The sequence below is a fragment of the Numida meleagris genome, chromosome 2 (assembly GCF_002078875.1).
Source record: "Numida meleagris isolate 19003 breed g44 Domestic line chromosome 2, NumMel1.0, whole genome shotgun sequence".
Lineage (NCBI taxonomy): Eukaryota > Metazoa > Chordata > Aves > Galliformes > Numididae > Numida > Numida meleagris.
Window position 1 is genome coordinate 92,448,726 of NC_034410.1, and position 19,463 is coordinate 92,468,188.

Sequence of the window (19,463 nt, forward strand, 5' to 3'; positions counted from 1 at the left end):
TAAAAATAAGTGTCTATTAATATGGAAAATATTTCAAAACAAATTACAAGCAAAGACACGCTTACAAACTGTAACATCACTGAATGCAGTAAGTGATAGCTACATAGTTCTTACTGCAAATCTGCCAGATATAACCCTAGCTACAAAGAGTATCATTGCAGTTTATCTCCTGACAAACTGAGACAGGAGTGTAGAGAATACAAGCAACAGCAGGCTTTCAATGCACATAAATTATTTTGACTGTATCCATGATGCATGTAACGCCAGTGGCTGAGCCTTAGGTTTATCTCCTCTTCATGCAGTAAAAGCCCTTAACTTCTGCTCCATGGGGAAGCCTTGGGTGAAAATTAGATGGGAAAGACTGGCTTACTTCCATTGTAGCACTCACAGGGGACAACAAGACATGGCTGAGAGGCACTTTACAAAGTAGTTTTTAGGCTGGGAATCAACTAGATGAAAAACTACTTATGAGTTTAAATTAACCTAAATTCAGCATGTGCATGTACATGCGTATGTGTAAACATACATTCAAAGAGGTCCAGAATTCTCTGACGAAAAAATACAAGAGAGAGAAAAATAAACCAGAGAAAACCTCAAGCAAATGAAAAACTGAAAAGTGCAGTAGTAAGAGAAAGAAGAATAGGAAATGTTCTGAATGGGAATGTAGTCGCTCTTTTAGAAATCACTTAAATGAGATAGCTCCAAATGTTTTACAAACTTTTCAAAATGTTTTCACTTTATTTGCTTATAAAATGAACTGAAATTTGTTAGCCAATCACTTGAAAATTATTTTACCTTAACTGTCATCAGGGATAAACTAATTTTGTGTACCTATTTTGACAATTACATACAACTATATTTTCAACTCTAATGTATTTTTAATAATCTTCTTCATCAGCTGATGATTTGAATTTCAAACTTCCTTCTGTGAAGAAGTAAAAATTGGATACTTTTGTGCCAATTTTCCTAATATTGTTCTTTATTTACTTTACAAAACTTCCCTTACCACAAAATTCAAACCTTAAATGAAGCCATTTGTACTTATAAGACTCACTATACTTAATCTCTCTTTACAAAAATAAGTTGCAGTGAAAAACTTGCATGCCCTCCCTGGTACACTATAACTTGATGTTTGTATCTGTCTGCTTCCTTTTACAGCTACTACACAAGTATTATGCCTCCTATTTCCACATCAAAACAGTAAATATTCCCCCCACAATACATACACAGATAATTCAGAGCAGTTTTAAGGGAAAATCTTGTCATTGAGAAAAAAAAAAATCCTCACTTATCATTGTTTGCTAGTGCTAGCAAACAGCTTGCTAGATAATGATATCTTTAACATTCTTAATTAGCTTTATGCAGTTCTACACTCTTCGCTTGAATACTGAAAATAGATACACAGAATATTGAGAAAAAATGATAAATACAGTCTGAAGTGCTGAAGGTTAGGAAAAGAATACAAATATTACATTGACTACCAGTTCCACAGGCCTAGTCTACCATTTTTGTGGTGGTTGTATGGCAGTGAGCCACAGCAGGTCTCATCTATGACATTCCTAAGCTGCATGTTGACACAAAACAAATACCCACATGTTTATTGGTACTTCATATACTTAAGATACTTACGATACATATTGTCCTAATTGTATGATACTATTTGATCTTTCAGAACTATTTTTCACCTTGGAATAAATCACAGAACCACAGAATGACTGAGGGGGCCAGGGTCCTCTGGAAGATATTTGGTCCAACTTCTGCTCAAGCAGGGACATCCAGAGCAGTGCCCAGGCCCATGGCCAGGCAGCTTCTGAAGATCTCCAAGGAAGAGACCACACAGCCTCTAGGCAACCTTTGCCAGTGCTCCATCACCCGCACAGCACAGAAGTGCTGCCTGGTGTTCAGAGGGAACTTCCTATGTTCCAGGCTGCCTCCAGTGCCTCTTGTTCTGGCACTGGGCACCACTGAAAAGAGCTTGGCTCCATCTTCTTCATATCTGCACTTGAAAGGCTTTATAAATATCTTCTGATTCTCACGATTTCATACAATTTTCCTGACTTAATGTTACAGTGATAACTGTCTTCCCCTGTCTTCCCCTGTCTTCCCTCAGGGTTTTTCCTTAATGGTCATCACATAAGTATGTTTCACACAGATGGTTTCACAAATATTAATTTCCTTTCACACCTTCCTCACTCTCTGAGAGGTGAAGATTACATTGACAGGGAAGGAACAGAGAAACTTTATGGTAAAAACAGATGAAAGTCAAAACTATGTCCTTTAAACACTCAATTTGAATTTGAGATACCAGGCTTCCACACTTCATTCAAAAGGTGATCTTAGTGTGATTCTCCACAGCAGCAGCCAGCTATTTTAAAACCTAGCTCGATCATTTCTTTCCGATCTTTCTGCAAGGTGCAGCAGAGTCATCCTTCGGAGATCTTACTTCCAGTCTTTCTTCTCAGAAGCACTTTTCTATGAGATTCATCTGTGTACCTGGTACATAACATAGGGTCATCTTATTTCAGTACTTACCACTCCTGGGATATGTTTGAGAAGTGTAGCCCATTCACTTGGTGAAACAAATGAGGCAGTGTTACAAAAAGAAGTTGCAGCAACGTGGGAATCAGCCTCCTCTCCTGCATAACTACTGACAGGACAAGAGGGAAGTGCCTCAAGTAGTGCCGGGGAGGTTTAGGTTGGAGATTAGGAAAAATTTCTTCTCCAAAAGAGTGGTCAGGTGTTGGAACAGGCTGCCCAGGATGATGGTGGAGTCACCATCCCAGGATATGTTCAAGAAACGTGTAGATGTGGTACTAAGGGACCTGGTTTAGTAGGGAAATGTTGGTGGTTTGCAGACAGTTAGACTAGGTAATCTTGGAGGTCTTTTCCAATTGTGGCAATTCTACGATTAGAGAGAAATTTGTTCTGGTACAAAAAATCTGAAAAAAACCCTCTTTTTTCACATGCACCCATCATACTGCTCTCACTCTGCCCCAGAAACAACTGAGCTGCAGAGACAAACTATGCACATACCTTTTGCCTTCTTGTTTCCCTCCCTCTCATGCTCTGATTTTTACTTCTGCATCAGTCTCAATTTTTGTGTAAAATCTCAACTTCTCCTTGACCAGCCAGCTTTTCATCTACTGAAAACATCTCTTGATTTTTCCTCCAGATATCTAATTCATAGGGTGCTCCCATAAGAGTGATAGGGGATTTATTCCTGTTGGTTTGTTTTAAATCACCCCTCAAATATTTGTTTTATTTCTTCTCTTAAGTTTTAATTCAACAATTTTCCTTTCCATGCTACCTAGGTATGAGAGGATATACATATAGAGAATTGCTCCACGATCTCATCTCAAATACCTGACACCACAATAGTATTCAGAAATGACAAGTGCCCATTAGAGTCAATGTCAGGATTTAGCTCTGAAAGAACTGAAGGGAACATACTCCATTATTCAAAGAGAGAAAATTATCTGAATTTCCATCATACATAAAGCTTTACAGATGACATCAGACATTTTAGCTGTTGAAGTCAGAAGTGTTTCCTACTAAAATGCACAAAACACAGGTTTTCAAAGTCTTTAAACTTTGCCAAAATGTGGCTAGATTTTTATAGAACAAAAACACAGTATAGAATGATAGAATCCTTAGAGTTGGAAGGGACCTCTAAAGGTCATCTAGTCCAACTCCCCTGCAATGAACAGGGACATCCACAGCTAGATCATGTTGCCCAGGGCCTGATCTAGCCAAGTCTTGAAAGTTTCCAGGGATGGTGCATTAACCACATCTCTGGGCAGCCTGTTCCAGCGCCTCATCACCTTCGCTGTAAAAGACCTTTTCCTTATATGTAACCTAAATCCACCCTCTTTGAGCTTGAAACCATTCCCCCTTGTTCTATCACCACAGATCCTGCTAAAGAGTCTGCCCTCTTCTCATAGCCCCCTTTAGATACTGAAAGGCCACTCTCAGGTAACCTCAGAGCCTTCTCTTCTCCAGGCTGAACAGCCCCAGCTCTATCTGCCTGTCTTCATAGGAGAGGTGGGTGTTCCATCCCTTGCATCATTTTTGTGGCCTTCCTCTGGATGCTCTTTGACAGGTCCATGTCTTTCTTGTACTGAGGACTCCACATCTGGACACAGTACTCCAGGTGAAGCCTCACCAGCACAGAGGAGAGGGGCAGGATCACCTCCCTTGACCTGTTGGCCACACTTCTTTTGATGCAGCTCAGGATACAGTTGGCTTTCTGGTATGCAAGGGCACATTGCTGGCTCACGTTTAACTTCCTATACACCAGTACCCCCAGGTCCTTTTTGGCAGGACTGTGCTCAATCCTTTCATCCCGCAGCTTGTACTGGTAATGGATGTTGCCTTGACACAGGTACAAGATCTTGCACTTGGATTTGTTGCACCTCATGAGGTTCACCTGGGCCCACTGCTCAAGTCCATCTAGGTCCCACTGGATGGCATCCTGTCCCTCTGGTGTGTTGATCGTGTATATACACAACTGACACACTGACCATTAAGTTCTCTACTGTAATGCAGTAACACAAGAGGAGTTCAAAGAAAAGCTCACATGAGACTATTTTAAAAGACTCTAGGAAGATTGAGAATATTTTTCCCATAGCTAGAAATAAGTGAAATTTAATCAGGAGTGAGCAGGACCAGTTTGTTACAATACAAGAAGCAGAGAGAGATACCAATAGCTCATAGCTGCTTGGATGACATATACTTCATAGTTCACAGAAAAGCCTAACACAAAAAGGACTCCCAACAATTATCTGGTCCAACCCTGAAAGTGAGGCCTTAGCTTAAGTTACACAGGACTCTACAAAACTAGTTCTTCAGTATTTCCAGTGAGTAAATACTGACTTCTCTGGTCAGCCTTCTCTGATGTTGAGTTGTTCCCATGACTCTTTTTTTTTTTTTCCCCTTACATCCAGACAATTTCCCCAGAAGGAAGCTCTATTTATTGCCTCTTGCCCTGTTCCTCCTTGTGAAGAGAGCATTTTCCTTTCTCCACAGTCAACTCTTCAGAACTGGAAGGCTGTGATCACATCCCTCCAGGCTCTCTCTACTTCAACTTTCCTCACATGTCAGGATCTCCAAACTCTTAATGTCTTTGCTAGCCTCTCTCCATTTTTTCTATGTCTCTCTTGCATAGAGCAGATAGGGGACAACTTAACAAGTGCTGAGTAGATGGAAGCCTTCTTAGTTTAGAGTCTTCTATCAGCTGCCCACACTCCTAATGGTGCACCCCAGGACACAATTTGACTTCACTGCTCCAGGGACACGTGGATGGCTCTAGTCCAGTTTACTGCCCAGCAGGACCTCTTGGAGCTTTCCAGCAGAGTCACTCAGTCTCCAACCTCTTCTGCTGCTTCATTTACTAGGTCCCAGGTACATGACCTCACATTTTGCAGAGGTTGTGGAGCCTACATCCCAAGGAATGATACCAAAGAATGATACCTGAAGATACCCAAAACCCAACTGTACATAGCCATGGACATCATGATCTGACTGATGTTTCCCAAGCAATAATACAAACTAGATGGACTCTAGGAGACCCTTTCAACCTGAACTCTTCCAAGAGGGCAATGACATTATGGAAATAATATAATCTAAAATTCATGGGTTTTTTTTGTCCTGCTGAACTATTTGAGTGTGCCCCTTACTCGTCCCTCACCTATCCAGTAATATTTTTACAGTAAAAAGTTCAGTCTTCCAGCTTGTTTTAACGCTTCATTTAACAGGAATACAGGTACCTATTTAAACAGCTAGTTTTCAAGTGCAGAGTGCACCTTTTGCACAAAACTGTGCACACACATGAATTTTGCTATAATAAACACATTGATCTTAATAGAAGAACCACCATTAACATGTCTGGGACTGTTTAGGAGGTTACACTTTCCAGTAGTTATTTATTCTGTGATATGTAGGGTTTTCCACCGATTCCACTGCTGTTGACATCACTTGTTATCTACTCTTGTGAATTGACACTTGTAATTCATACACTAAGCTGTCATGATTTAGAAGGATGAGTAGAGACCTACATAGGAACAGGCTCAGAGGGAGCTCTTGTCATTTAAGCACTTAAAGTCCATGCTTGTAGGAGCTCAAAGTCCTGTCAGTATTCTCAGCTTACAGGTTTCTTAAATACATTGTTAAGAAAAGAAGATGTTATTATCTTAATACAATCTTTGTTGAAAAAGTTTTTTTTATTAGTTTTCATGCTGCTCTTTGATGTGCACAGACTCTATCAGCAGCTTTATTACCAGCACAGCTCCATTTTTTTTTTCAGCATTTTGCTTTTTGATGGTGAGAACGCTTGTTTTGAAAACTTACATTGTTCTGACTCTTCTATATTTTAAGAGGGATCTGATAATTACTGCAGATTTTATTGTTTGGTATACAGAACTGAATAATTTTACTAACAATTATTCATTTAAATAGGGTTCATTTTAATCTCATCAGCCAAGTAATAGCTGCCCCTGAAAGCTACATATTTTGTGACCTTCCCATACCAATCAGATGATTTTGCTAGCAGACAAGACATTAATTGAAAAAAATATAAACATATATTTGAAGAAATTTAAATGTTACATCATGGAAAAATAGGGATATAGATTTCAGGAAAATGTAACTATCTCTGATTTGGAAAAAATCCAAACGGTATTTAAGTTTGGATCCAAATTAAGTATTATCACAGAAAGGGCAAGAACTCAATCCTAGCAATTCCCTTTTGACAGATGTTTAGCCAACTTTATTTTGAGAATGTCTTTGCATTTGAGAAGCAACGAAACTTCGTAAGTAGTATTAGTAGCATCCAGATTATAGAGGTCCATGAGAAGACTTGTATAACTGCTGACTTATAGAGAGCATGAGCAACACAAGAGGCTGAAATACTTCACAGTAAAGAACTGTTGGACTAAAATAGAATAAAGAATAAACAGCACACTAGTTCACATGTACTTATCAGTTAGAATCTTTAGTAAGGAAACCTGACAGCAGCCAGATGACACTGAGTGAAAAAACAAAGTTGTCTACGTAAATGGAAACAATCAAGAAGAATTCTAGTAAGGATTACAATAATATTAATGTATGCTGTATTTATACCTTCTGTTTCAGAGTTAGAATTACACTGAGAACAGTATAGGCAACCACAGACATGACTGTGGTAAAATGTGGTGTTTTTTGAAGTTATCAGGAATACCCTTTTCCCAAAAAATTTTGACCAGATTAACCACCTCATGCCATATAGCCATCTCAACTAGAGACTAGCAGCTGTGCTGTAGTAGAATGCTTGTGGTATTGTTCCTGCATGCTGAGTTTATAAGCACTAGAAGAACCTCTCCCTGCCCTACTGTTGTATTAGGCATTAGTGGGGACTCGAGATGTAACGGGATGTAGACCCCCCCATGCTGTAACGGGCAAGGACGAACTGTCCACGGAGAGATGGCAAACAACTTGGAAGGACTTATCTAAGGAAAACACGCAGGCACGAAGGACGGATAATTGTAACCGACAGCAAGTTGCTCAGCAAGTATTAAGCAATCCCGCCCACCAACCAGGAGCAGTCACGCTGACTCAGCATCTCATGTACAGCGTGTGCCGTAAGAATGATTGGACAAAGGATACATGACTAAACCATGGATTGGTAGAATGACGTGTGTACAGATGTTATCAGTGTTAACAAAAATGTACTTGAAGGCTTTTACGACCCCAATAAACGCCATTTGCTGCATCCTCATATTGGTGTCTGTGTTGCAGTGGCCCTAGCAAGGGGAGATTGCTAGCCCCCAGCGGAAAGCACCTCGTTAATGGGGACGTCACCCTACTCTTACAAAAAAGGACTATTAACTCACAACAGAAATTCTGGGAGTGTGTGCATGCTCACGAAAATTTATTGCCAAGAACTATTTAAGAAACTGTTGTAGGTGATACAAGAACTTGCCGTCAGTCACTGGTGATTACATAAATCACCACCTTCTGAAGCTGATATTTAGCATTCCTCAAGTTTCTTTGATATAATTGAGGTGTGAAAGAAAAAGTGTAACATAGCTCTCCTGGTGTGGCCTTTGCCACAAATTGAATTTAGTGGATTATAGTTAGGAGGCTACTGCTGTTCTTTTTTCTTTGTAATTTGTTTCTGTGGACAAATATTATATAGCATGTGCTAAAGACAATCCATTCCACATATGTATTTCTGTAGTCAATGCTGAAATGTTGTGTGCTATTTATTTGATTTTACATTTGCATGTTTATAGAAAAATATAACAAATCATCAACCACTAACTAATGTTGATAGTAATTTCTTAATAATTAATTCCTAACCAATGCAAATAAAACAGCCTTCAGATTTCCTACTCTATTAAAATGAAATTGTATTTTAGACAGTAATACAAAGATTGACAAAAAAAACACACTGAAAATACTGACCATCCACAAAAACCTGATCCACAGAAGGAATGAAACCAAATGAGTATAAATATTCAATGAAATGAAAAGTAAATAATCCCCAAAATACATTCAAACTATCCTGGCTATTATTCCCATTTTTAAGTTTATGAACTACTATTAGTAATTCAGCTGTATCCTTCTCAAGTTCCCTTTGGCCTCTTGGATGAATTTGTTCTTGATGCTTTGTTAATGACCATCCTGTATAGCTGAAATTGAAGCACCTACGACCAAGTTTACGATACAGATATCTCTGCAGATTCCTCCCTTGTGTCTACCCGTTAGAGCATGCCAATTTACCCCATATACTAATTTATATTCTCTTTCCTGTACATTTCTTTTATATTCTGATTGTCATTTGGACGTATAATACTTTTGGCAAACCTGTAACTCCTGAAACATCAGAACCTGTATTTATAATCAGTTTTGCCTCTTGTGTTACTAGTTCCTTTTCAAACTAATTCTGTTCTAACAATTAATTATGCTTTATTATGCTTTCTAGTCTGTTTGTATACATTTCAGGTTTTAAACTTAACTCTGGTAGCTTCTTCATATTACTACTTAGCCATGCTGACTTCATGCTACCTCCTACAACCCTCTTACAAGGGTTGACAGGCAAAGTCACTGTCTGATCAGCATTCTTCTAAAGCCTAGAAGAATTTCACTTTTCATAGATGTTTTAACTTCTCTTTCAGAAATAAGAAAGCTTGCTATTTGTTCCTTCCTTACGTTGGTAAAGCTGCAGTGTCCTTTTTGGCCTTTTTGGTACTGTGGGAACAGATCCTAAAGAATACAGACACCCTTGGGACGGGTACGGAGCTATTGCCACTCTATGCCCTCTCTGGAGTAATAAGAATAAACACAGCTGTTCTGCACAACTTCTACAACAAATGCTCAAGGGAAAGCAGTACAGATAAGCTATAACCACTCCGAGCAAGGGTGTAATGATTTAAATTTACAGTAATGACAAGTTATAATTTGATGCCAGAAACTAGAACGAACAGATGAGGTCATGTTTAAACAAATTCACTGCTACTGTCAGGAGGCACTTGTCCATAAGGACTAATGCCATTACTTATATTTGTAATAAGGAAATCACTAGGGGAAAAAAAACAAACAATGCATAACAGCATTAGAGAATTTACAGAATAACAAATAAACCCACATATTGACTGGATGCCAGAAAATGAGAAAGAAAACAACAAAAAAAATCCAACCAGTCAATTTTCTCATGAGGCCAGCTTATCTCCACTTTAATAAATATTTATTTATGATGACTAAAATGAAAGAGCTCTATTTTTAATTTTTCCTAGCTTTGCACTACTAGAGCCAGTTTTTTATTTCTTCTTCTTTTTAAGCTCAGATCTTCTTCTATAATTTACAATGCCCATTAGCCAGGTCTGTAACATAAATGTAGGACACATTTAACCATTTGAGTGAAATCCTTTAAATATGAACTTGATTTGAGCTACATTTCAAGCTCAAATACCTATGGAAAAAAAGGGAGATGCTTAAGACCCTAATGATTTACTTACAGAAGAACTGTTTGTGCTCCTGGATACTGATTTGAATGTTGATAAATAAAAGGTATCAGTTTTCTTTATGTTTCCACTTGAGAGGTAAAATTTACTTCTGCTACACTTCACATAGTAAAGTCAGAAAAGCTGCACAGTTAAACCTAGTAAGACTGTGTGCTATTCACAGACCTCCTTACAAGGTAGCCTAAAGTGATCTGAAGGTTGCAAGTTGTTAGAGAATCCCAGAAAGTTTTGGACCACTTCTGTACATCCAGTAACAGGAATAAAGAGAGTAGAAGATAGTAAGTACCTCAATTTACCAGAATGGAGGCAATTAAGGAGAAATGTTCAATTAGATAATATGAAGTAATATCCTTTATTAAAAAAAATACTACTAATAACAAAATGAAATCAAGCCTGAGGATGCAATTCAGAGATTCTGTTTTTCCTCACAGAAGAGAGGATGGAGGACAAAGCAGGGAGAATCTCATTCAGTAAATCCTGATTTTTTACCCTTAGAAACTATTACTATTGACAGTGCTTGCAAATCTTGAAGAGTTATGGGAAAAACAGTGCATATTCAATTACTGTTGCCATTACAACTGTGGCATTCAGTATTTTCAGAACTTGTTCAATACTTTATAAATAAAGGTTAAAATTTGATTAAGCAGACAATTTTACACATTTCCAAAATACTGTCATTTGAAGAAAAAAACTTCACAGACATTGGGGCTTACATGCTCACTGAAGAAAAAAAAGTGCAATACTTGCATCACAGGGATTTACAGAAGGTTGACTGTGTTTTTAGTCACGATTTGCCTTTTAACCTGATTCCCAACATACTGGTGGCAAACTAGGCATATCACAGAAATACTCCTCCCATGAAGAGTGGTAAATAAACAACAATTCAGATAACAAGAAAGGCATGACTTACCTTGTGGAAGTTCCTGAAATATGCTGCCTTCTCATCTGGAAACTTTTCTAGCCTCCTCGGTCCTTTACTGGAAGCCTTCTTGAAAACCAACCAACATCGTCTGAAAATCTGGAAACAAAGTCAATGAATTGTATTAGTTTTTATGTTAAGGCGGAAATCTGCACAAATGTATTCAGTTACATAATTTACTTAACAAGAATTATTAAAACAATTACATTTTATTTTAAGACTCTAGAAAAATCTGAGAATGTCATTTGTTTCTACACTAATAACTCCAGTCCTTCAATTTACAGATATTGATTGTGAATCCTTTATAGACTTTTCTAGTTCAGACTCTTCCATACACGCCAAATTCGACAATTTCTGGAGACGCAAGTAAATCCATGAACTCTGAACATGAAAAGAATTATAAGGTTGTCATGAGGGGAAGTGCCTCAGGCATTACTGTACGTGTTTCCAGTTTACCCATTCATTTCACAGCATTCTCTTTCTACAAGAGTATCAATGCCATTGAGGCACATTTATTGCAACTTTTAATGTAACACAGTAATCAGCTGTTACTATAATCTTGAACACGGAGAAAACACAAAGTAGAAACAAGCAGTAACGTGCCCATTGCTGGGCAAAAAAAAAAATATATAAAAAAAATAAAAATCTAGCTGTCTGACTTCGTTCAGTGCAAACTTCCTAAGGAAAAGCCATGTAGATTATTAAAATTTGGAAACACAGACGAAAAAGCAAATCATCCAGAAAGCACAAAATGAAAGTATTGCTCTCATTTCAATTGACATTACACAAGACTTTGCTTAAAATGTATGTTTACGGGCACTTTATTAGACTACTTCACAGAATCACAGGGGTTGTAAGGGACCTCAAGAGGTCATAGAGTCCAACCTCCTGCCAACACAGGTTGTACAGGTAGGCGTCCAGATGGGTCTTGAATAACTCCACAGAAGGAGACTCAACAACCATAACTCCACAGAAGGAGACTCAACAACCTCTCTGGGCAGCCTGTTCCAGTGCTTTGTCACCCTTATCGTAAAGAAGTTCTTACGCATGTTAGTACAGAACTTCCTACACTCATGTTCTAGTCCATGACTCCTAATGCTAAACACCACCGAGAAGAGCCTGGCCTCATCTACTTGCCTCCTGCCTCCCTTTAGACATTTATAAACTTTTATCAGATCCCCTCTCAGCCTTCTTTTCTCCAGTCTGAACTGTCCCAGGTTGCTCAGCCTTTCCTCACACTGGAGATGTTCCAGGCCCTTCATCATCTTCGTAGGCCTCTGCTGGACTCCTTCGAGGAGATCCATGTCTTTTTTGAGCTAGGGAACCTAGAACTGGGACACAGTGTTCTACACAATACTGTGCTGTGTTCTAAATGTGGCTTCACCAGGGCAGAGTAGAGGGGGAGGATAGCCTTCTTGACCACAAGGGCACGTTGCTGGCTCATGGCCAACCTATTGTCCACAAGAACAACCAGGTGCTTCTCTGCAGAGGTCTTCTCCACAGGTCATCTCCTAACTTGCACTAATGGATGCGGTTATTTCTCCCAGATTTATTACCAAAGGTCTAGCGGTATTGCCATAGCTAGAAGTTTAAAATCAGTCAAATAAGAAAACATTTGCAGTTCAAACTAAAGCTGGTTAAGGCTAACCCTCTAGACTACATTATGCAAGTAAGGGATTAGATATTGATCTGGTTTATAATCTATAACAGTAATTTACATCATTGTCTTTTTCAGTCACTGTACGGTTCTATGAACAATGTCATATGGCATTTCATATTATTAGTTCACCAATATTTTTAAAATACCACACAAAAAACCACCAGCTAATAGTTCTCCTACCCTGTTGTGGTTTAACCCGGCAGCAGCTCAGCACCACAGAGCCACTCACTCACTTCCTCCCAAATAGGATGAAGGAGAGAAATGGAAACAAAACAAAGCTTATACACTGTAATAAAAGCTATTTACTAAGACAGAAAAGAAAATCAAAAACATGATGATAAATATATATATATGTACCCACAATGCAATTACTTGCCACCTGCTGACCAGTGTTCAGCTAACAAATGCAATTGCCCACCAACCAATGCCCAAACAACCCCTGAGCAGCAGCTACCCCTAGCCAAACTCCCACAGCTTTATGGCCTTCCATAAGGCATCACCTGGTATGGAACAACCCCCTGGCCTAATTCAGGCCAGCTGTTCCAGCCCCACCCTGCCCTGAGCCATCACAGAGGTGGCTCTTCCCTGCCAAGTGGCCTGGCCTACTTCTAGGTGTGCTCCCATTACTCAGCAACAACCAAACATTGGTGTGCTATTAACACCGTCTTAGCTGAAACCAGGACACATCCATATATGGAGAAGAGCTTTATTTCTTCAGAAACTTTACAGAATTTAACAGTACAAAACAAAAAGTGCAGTACTATTCAAACTTATCTCCCACTGAGGGGAAGGAGGGGGAGAAGAAAAAAGAAATCAGTGAAGCATAGGCAGAGAGAGCTAAACTGAGCTTTCCCCTTATAGTATAATGTTCTCTAAACCGAGTATAAACAGCAAATATCATGTCATTAAAATAATTAAACCTAATTAACCACAGTCTAATAATACTAATGCTACCCTGTTGTCACTATCTCAGATGAGTATTATCAGTCAAAACAAGTGTTTTCATTTCAAAGTGTACTCACTGGACTACAACATCAGTACATTTAAATAAGAAGAAGACTTTCAGAAGACAACACAGCATATAGTGAAATCCTCTGGAAGCAAACCTCTCTCAAAGAACACAAGTTTCTGCTTTTTTTCTGCTAAGGTTGTGAAGTGGCAACAGTACAGCTGTACTTCCTATCCCAGATATTACTGTGCCTAACCTGGGGGAAAGAAAAGACAATATCATATTTCCTGGAAAAAAAAAGAAAGGCATTACACTGTGGGACATCATAAACCATCTTTATTAGATAGTGTTTTCTTCAAATAACATCTTGGCAGTGCTGCAACTTATTTTACCAAAGCTATAGCACTGCTCCCACAGTTACCACCTGATTAACCTATATCAATTCTTCACAGTGTTATGGTGTGAGAATCTCCACATCTGCAGGAGATGCAGAAGATTCAATTCTTTTTGACCTCAATAGAAGCAAAAGTGCCAACTGTCCTAAGGGGGGATATTTATTCATTTAATAGAAATGTTTCTTTTAATAATACTCCAGGCTCTTCTGGGATCCATTTCCTTTTTAGGCTATGTGTATTTTCAGTTCATCTCTCTTCCTCTGAGGAAAGTCTTTTCTTAAAAAGTTCTTCATCAAGGTAAAAATCAGTGCCTTCATTTTAAATCTTTTATTGATTTCCATTATCTGCCTGTAATGGTTTACAGTCCTCACAGACTTCTTTTAAGAACAACAGATCAACCCACAGACCTCATCACCGGTGGCAGCAGGTATTAACATAGCCACAGAACCCATATCTTACAGATGACCTGAATTCTGGACAGCTGGAGATAAGGTAACAGAAGTTTTATGTCAGTTGACTGGGGTGGTTTCTTTCTGTTGTTTGTTTGTTTTATATTTATATCACAGTTATATTTCATTTTAATGTAAAGAATCAGTTAGATCCAGTACTTCGGAAGTATGCCTAGTAATTGGAAAATTAGAAAAGCTAAGTGAAAAACTCAGATTTCTCCCTGGGAGGGTGACAATATCTTCCAGATAAAAGGTCATCTAGCAGACTTCAAAGCAACTCATTCAATGACACATGAGCAGAGGTTCCTGAATGGCAACTTCTGACTTTTGTTCACTGGATATGAGCCAACATGGAACAGGATTTGGAGCTTTGCTTGCTGAAATGACAGAATTGAAGAAGGAGGCTTTGACCCCCTGCTTTTTAGAGGGGTATTCACAGTATTTACTGAAAAGGGCCAAATGCCCGTTGTCTTCAAGGATGCTTTTCATTTGGCCTATTCCCAGTGTTCAGCACTGTGATGAAGAATGCAAAGGCAAAGAGCAAGAGGATGGAACTCAAGTTTTAGCATTAGACTGCTGCTGCTTCAGTTTATGGAAAGGTGTTTTTTTTCCAGGCAACTAAGGAGAGGAGAGCTCTGAAGAAAGCAAGAGCTCACTGAGCACTCCTCACTTGGTAGGTACATCCACCACGGCACATCCTTGCATTTTGATATTGCTTTTTTATATTTTTTTTTACATACAATCACTTCTAAATCTGGTAAAAACTTACACAGTGCCACTGGATTTCAGCAGCCCTTTAACTTATTACAGTAGTAGACAGCTTGTACCTCACTGCTGGAAAGTACATTAGCATATGAATTTATCTATAAATATGAATAAATAGGTGCATATGTGAGCAAGCAGCAAACAAACATTTGCCTTTTATAAGGCAACTCATTGTTATACAGAAACCTACTCAATTATTCACGAACTGTGAGATACTCTTTTATCCCTGGCCTAGTTTATGATGCTATTGGCTGTAATCAAAACTTCTGACAGACTTCTGAATTCCTCAGATAATAGTGTAGCCATTGTGAAAGAATCCAGAATCAGCCCGACAACAACCTGCAGTTTTGTCTCCATTATATTTAGCATTTCCCGTGAGATTTAAACGTCTGTTTCTCGGACATGCTTAGTTGAAGAAGTGACAATTATTTGATCATTTAATCAGTTTCACAGCATTTCAGGATGAGCACTCAGTGCTCAGCAGAAGATATTTAATAATTTTGTATGAAAAGCAAGAAACACAAAGACTAACTGTATATATTATTCCATACTTTTCTAGATAAATTCAGAAAGATAGTGCTAAACACATAACATTTTGGGGTTTCCTTTTAATAAATTACCCATTAAAAGGACCTAAACTTATTTAGTACAAATCTGATGAGGACTTTAATGAAAATACCAGCTGAGTCTGTGGCACAGCAGAGTCCTTTCAAACAACACCCCTCTCTCTCTCAGTTTTGCAGGATCCCAGCTGGGCAAAGCACAAAAAGTATATATATTGTTCTCAGCCTCACTATCTGTGCACTTGCACATCAGTAATCAATGGCAGTAGCTCAGCACACCTGTGGTCAGGTGAGAGCTGGATCAGCTGCCCCTGGCCCAGGCACATGGGATTGCTTTTCATAGTGCTGCAGAGGCTTGCAGGGGAGAACAGCCTCTGTGTATTCTTGTCCTAAAGCAAAAGAAAAGGACACTAAATCTGGAACAAAACAACCCAATCACCCCAAAATGGTTTCTGAAATCTTTCGAGTTTGAAATTCAACTTCCAATGCAACTCCACTTCTACTAATTTTTAGAGATCCCCTTTTTATAGCTTACTTAAAACACCACAACAAATCAATTTATGAAGAAAATCTCAACTTAATCCTCTCTTCTTTTCTCTTCTGTTTAACTCACTTCTCAGCTTACTCTTCTACTGATATTCGTATTTTTTAACATTCTTTACTAAAATGTGCAAAGTTTGCCTCTGAATGGATCATTATTATGCTCACGCTGTGCGGTTCTTTTACTGTTGCCATGGATATCCATAATGGATCCAAGAAAAGACATACTTCAGGATATCCATTGACTAAACTAGTTTTATAGAAAAAAAGATTTTCTTTCATTTTCATAAAATAATTTTAAACAAATGGCTTATGGAAAATTCAGTGTAGATTAATGTCTCTTCTTATCCACAACTATAATTAATAAAGCTTTGCTATTCATCACTAATATTTAGAAAAGGAATTTTTATTGACAAGCCCCTTAAAAATTATTCCAGAAATCCCACCTGACACAGCTCACTCTTAGAAAACTCTAAAAAAGAAACTAAAATAGCTTCTTTTTTGTTTGTTTACTGTTTGTTTTAAACAACTGCACACACCCACATACATACACATTGTAATTTAAGATAATTTAAGATTCCTCTGAAATTTCCATTCTTCTATCTACAAGATAGTACAAATGGCAATTGCTTTCTTAGGTATACTGGAAAACCATCTGATTTTCTGTCATTGGCTGCAGAAACATTTGTCTCTTGAGAGAAGCAGCAGTGAGCCAGCTCCTAGCTACCATCAGGAACTATTGCTGACCAGGACTGGCACCAAAGCATTGTTCACGCAGCTCTTTGCTAGCACAACCAAAACAGTTCTCCCAGGAAGACACCTGCATTGTAATATTGTCTTGCATTTACATCTTGTCATTTACAGAAAAAGCTACCTAATTTCTCCTTCCTTACTTTCTATGTGCAGAGCTGTCTTATTAGATGACACATCTGCAGTGTAAGCATTAAAAACTCTAAAACATGAAAAGTTCAAAGTTACTTCACTAGTTTTCTCCATTAAAAATGGGTATCATTTCTATGGGGTATGTGAGATAAATACAATATGTCATGAGACTAAAAAAACTGACTCATAAATTTAAAAATGTAGCATTAATAATAAGAAAAATAAAAACAGTTGTCACAATACAGTCATATTTAACCATTGTTTTGACAGCCACCACTTTTTATTTTTTTATTTTTCTGTGCATACTTTGGCAAAGAGAGAAGAAATTAAAGGTGACACCTTACTGCTTCAGTGGAATGCACATCATGCATTTAAATCAAATTTAAGAGAAATTCAATAACTTATTACATGTGAAAGGGCCCAACAGGAAAATGAGAACACAAAACCATTCACGCCTCAGCTGAAGAACAAGTTACCAGATTTGAGCAATTGCTGAATAAAGTCAACAGGAAAACAAAAGAATAAAACAAAGCAAAAAGTGTTCACTGGAGTCCATCCACCGGAGTTACCACGATTTTGCATTAAAAAGATAAAGCGATACTATCCCTACTTGCCCTTTGGTTTCTGGGCCCTAAACTGTCCTAAACTTTACTGTCTAAACCGTAAAGAGTGGATTAAAAAAAGCACAACTATGTCTTAAAAGAATCACTCCTAACACTTTGAATAAATAATGCTGCCTGAATACCAAAGGTTTGGTTACCAAAGGCTACCAAACAAGGAAAGATGTCATCATGTCTGATATCCATGCACTTGAGCTTCATTTTATCATGCTAATTAGAAAGCAAGGTTAATCTTTACCTTAGAGACCTTGTCCTAAGTTTGTCTACAAGGTTATAGAACACACTTAGGCCATTTTAGTGTCACAGATCACATCCTAAACATTTTGATTGCATATTGTTATTATTCTTATTTTCCAGACTGCAAACATGCTGGCAGTTAAAGTTGGGAATTGGAGAAATTAGAAACATCTGCCACAAATGGTTTTTTTCTCAGATTAGATAAGTCCTTGTGGGCTTGATTGCAGTCAGTGAGAACTATGATGGTTAGAGAGAGATGATTATGGCCAATTCACCCAGTTATAGTATATATATGTCACTTTTCTGCTGCAATAACATATCATTATAGATTCATATACATATTTATAATATGTAATAATTGATGGTGTTATAGTCACAGGCTACATATGGAATCTATAAGAAGATTTGTTTTATTGTTAAAGTTCTGTGAAATCAAAGCACACCATAGTAATTTTCCTAATGTTCATATAGTAACTAAAGTACTGCATATATAAAGAGTTTAACTGTGGGAGCTGAAGTCTTTTTTTTTTTTTTTTTCCCTTGTGTTTAAAAGGAGAAGGAGAAGAAGGGGAATACATATCTGGAAATAATTGCACTTTGTATTCTTCTGAAAGGTGATATATAATTTTTCATCCCTTTGGCACCTACAACTTAAACACTCAGCATCATTATTTTGCTTCAAAGTGCTATCTAGGCAGTTCAAGGTCAGAAGGACAGCTTACACAAATACTGCACTCAGGTTTCATAGCAGGCTGCACATCAGCAGAATTTATCACTATTTATTTGAATCGGTGTTATGATTATTTTAATAAAATCAGTTCCAGTAGTCATTTTTTGTCTTTTTGCATTTCTGACTCAGTTTTGGCAAGACTAACTTCAGTGACTCTCCTGGGGGAAAACTAATACAGCTCTGTGTCCGGCCTCAGAGGGTAGATGAAAACAAAACAAAACAAAACAACAGAAAACAAAAACTGATTACAATATTTTTAGCAGGCATCCAGCAGGAAAACCCTAGGACTTGCAATATTTGAACGAAATTACTACACCCAAGACTTCTCAAGAATCTCTTTTATCTTAAATTGTACGTGTAGCAATTACCTGTGAAAATTACATAGCCAGAATTTATACCCAAGTTCATATTACCTTCCACAGGTTCTTTCCTAAAAAATATTTGGCAAGTCACAGTTTGATCATATTCTAGTATGTACTTTGAGTAATTTCTCAAACTGAACCAAACTTGAGCAACTGGCTTATTTCACTCACCTGAAGTTGGAGCTTGTTTGGTGGAAATATCAGTTTTTCACCATTCTTGTACTGTTTTACTTCAGTTAGTTACCAGTAAATACAATCCACCTGAATATGACAGTAACTTCTCTCATTAGTTTTTAATCTTAAAGCTATATATTGACATCATGAAAGTATCACCACAATGAAGATTCTTAATTTTTGACCCTCCATCTATGAGATTATTAAAGCTGAAATTTAG

The 19,463-nt window shown here is 37.9% G+C and overlaps 1 protein-coding gene across 1 annotated transcript in view; it reads right to left on the reverse strand.

Annotated features, from left to right (window-relative positions):
* DOK6 (docking protein 6) overlaps window positions 1-19,463 on the reverse strand; it is a 262,715-nt gene that overhangs the window by 152,227 nt on the left and 91,025 nt on the right. The window contains exon 2 of the mRNA XM_021386341.1: window positions 10,909-11,016. Coding sequence (XP_021242016.1) covers window positions 10,909-11,016 — 108 coding nt within the window. The remainder of the gene's footprint in view (window positions 1-10,908; window positions 11,017-19,463) is intronic.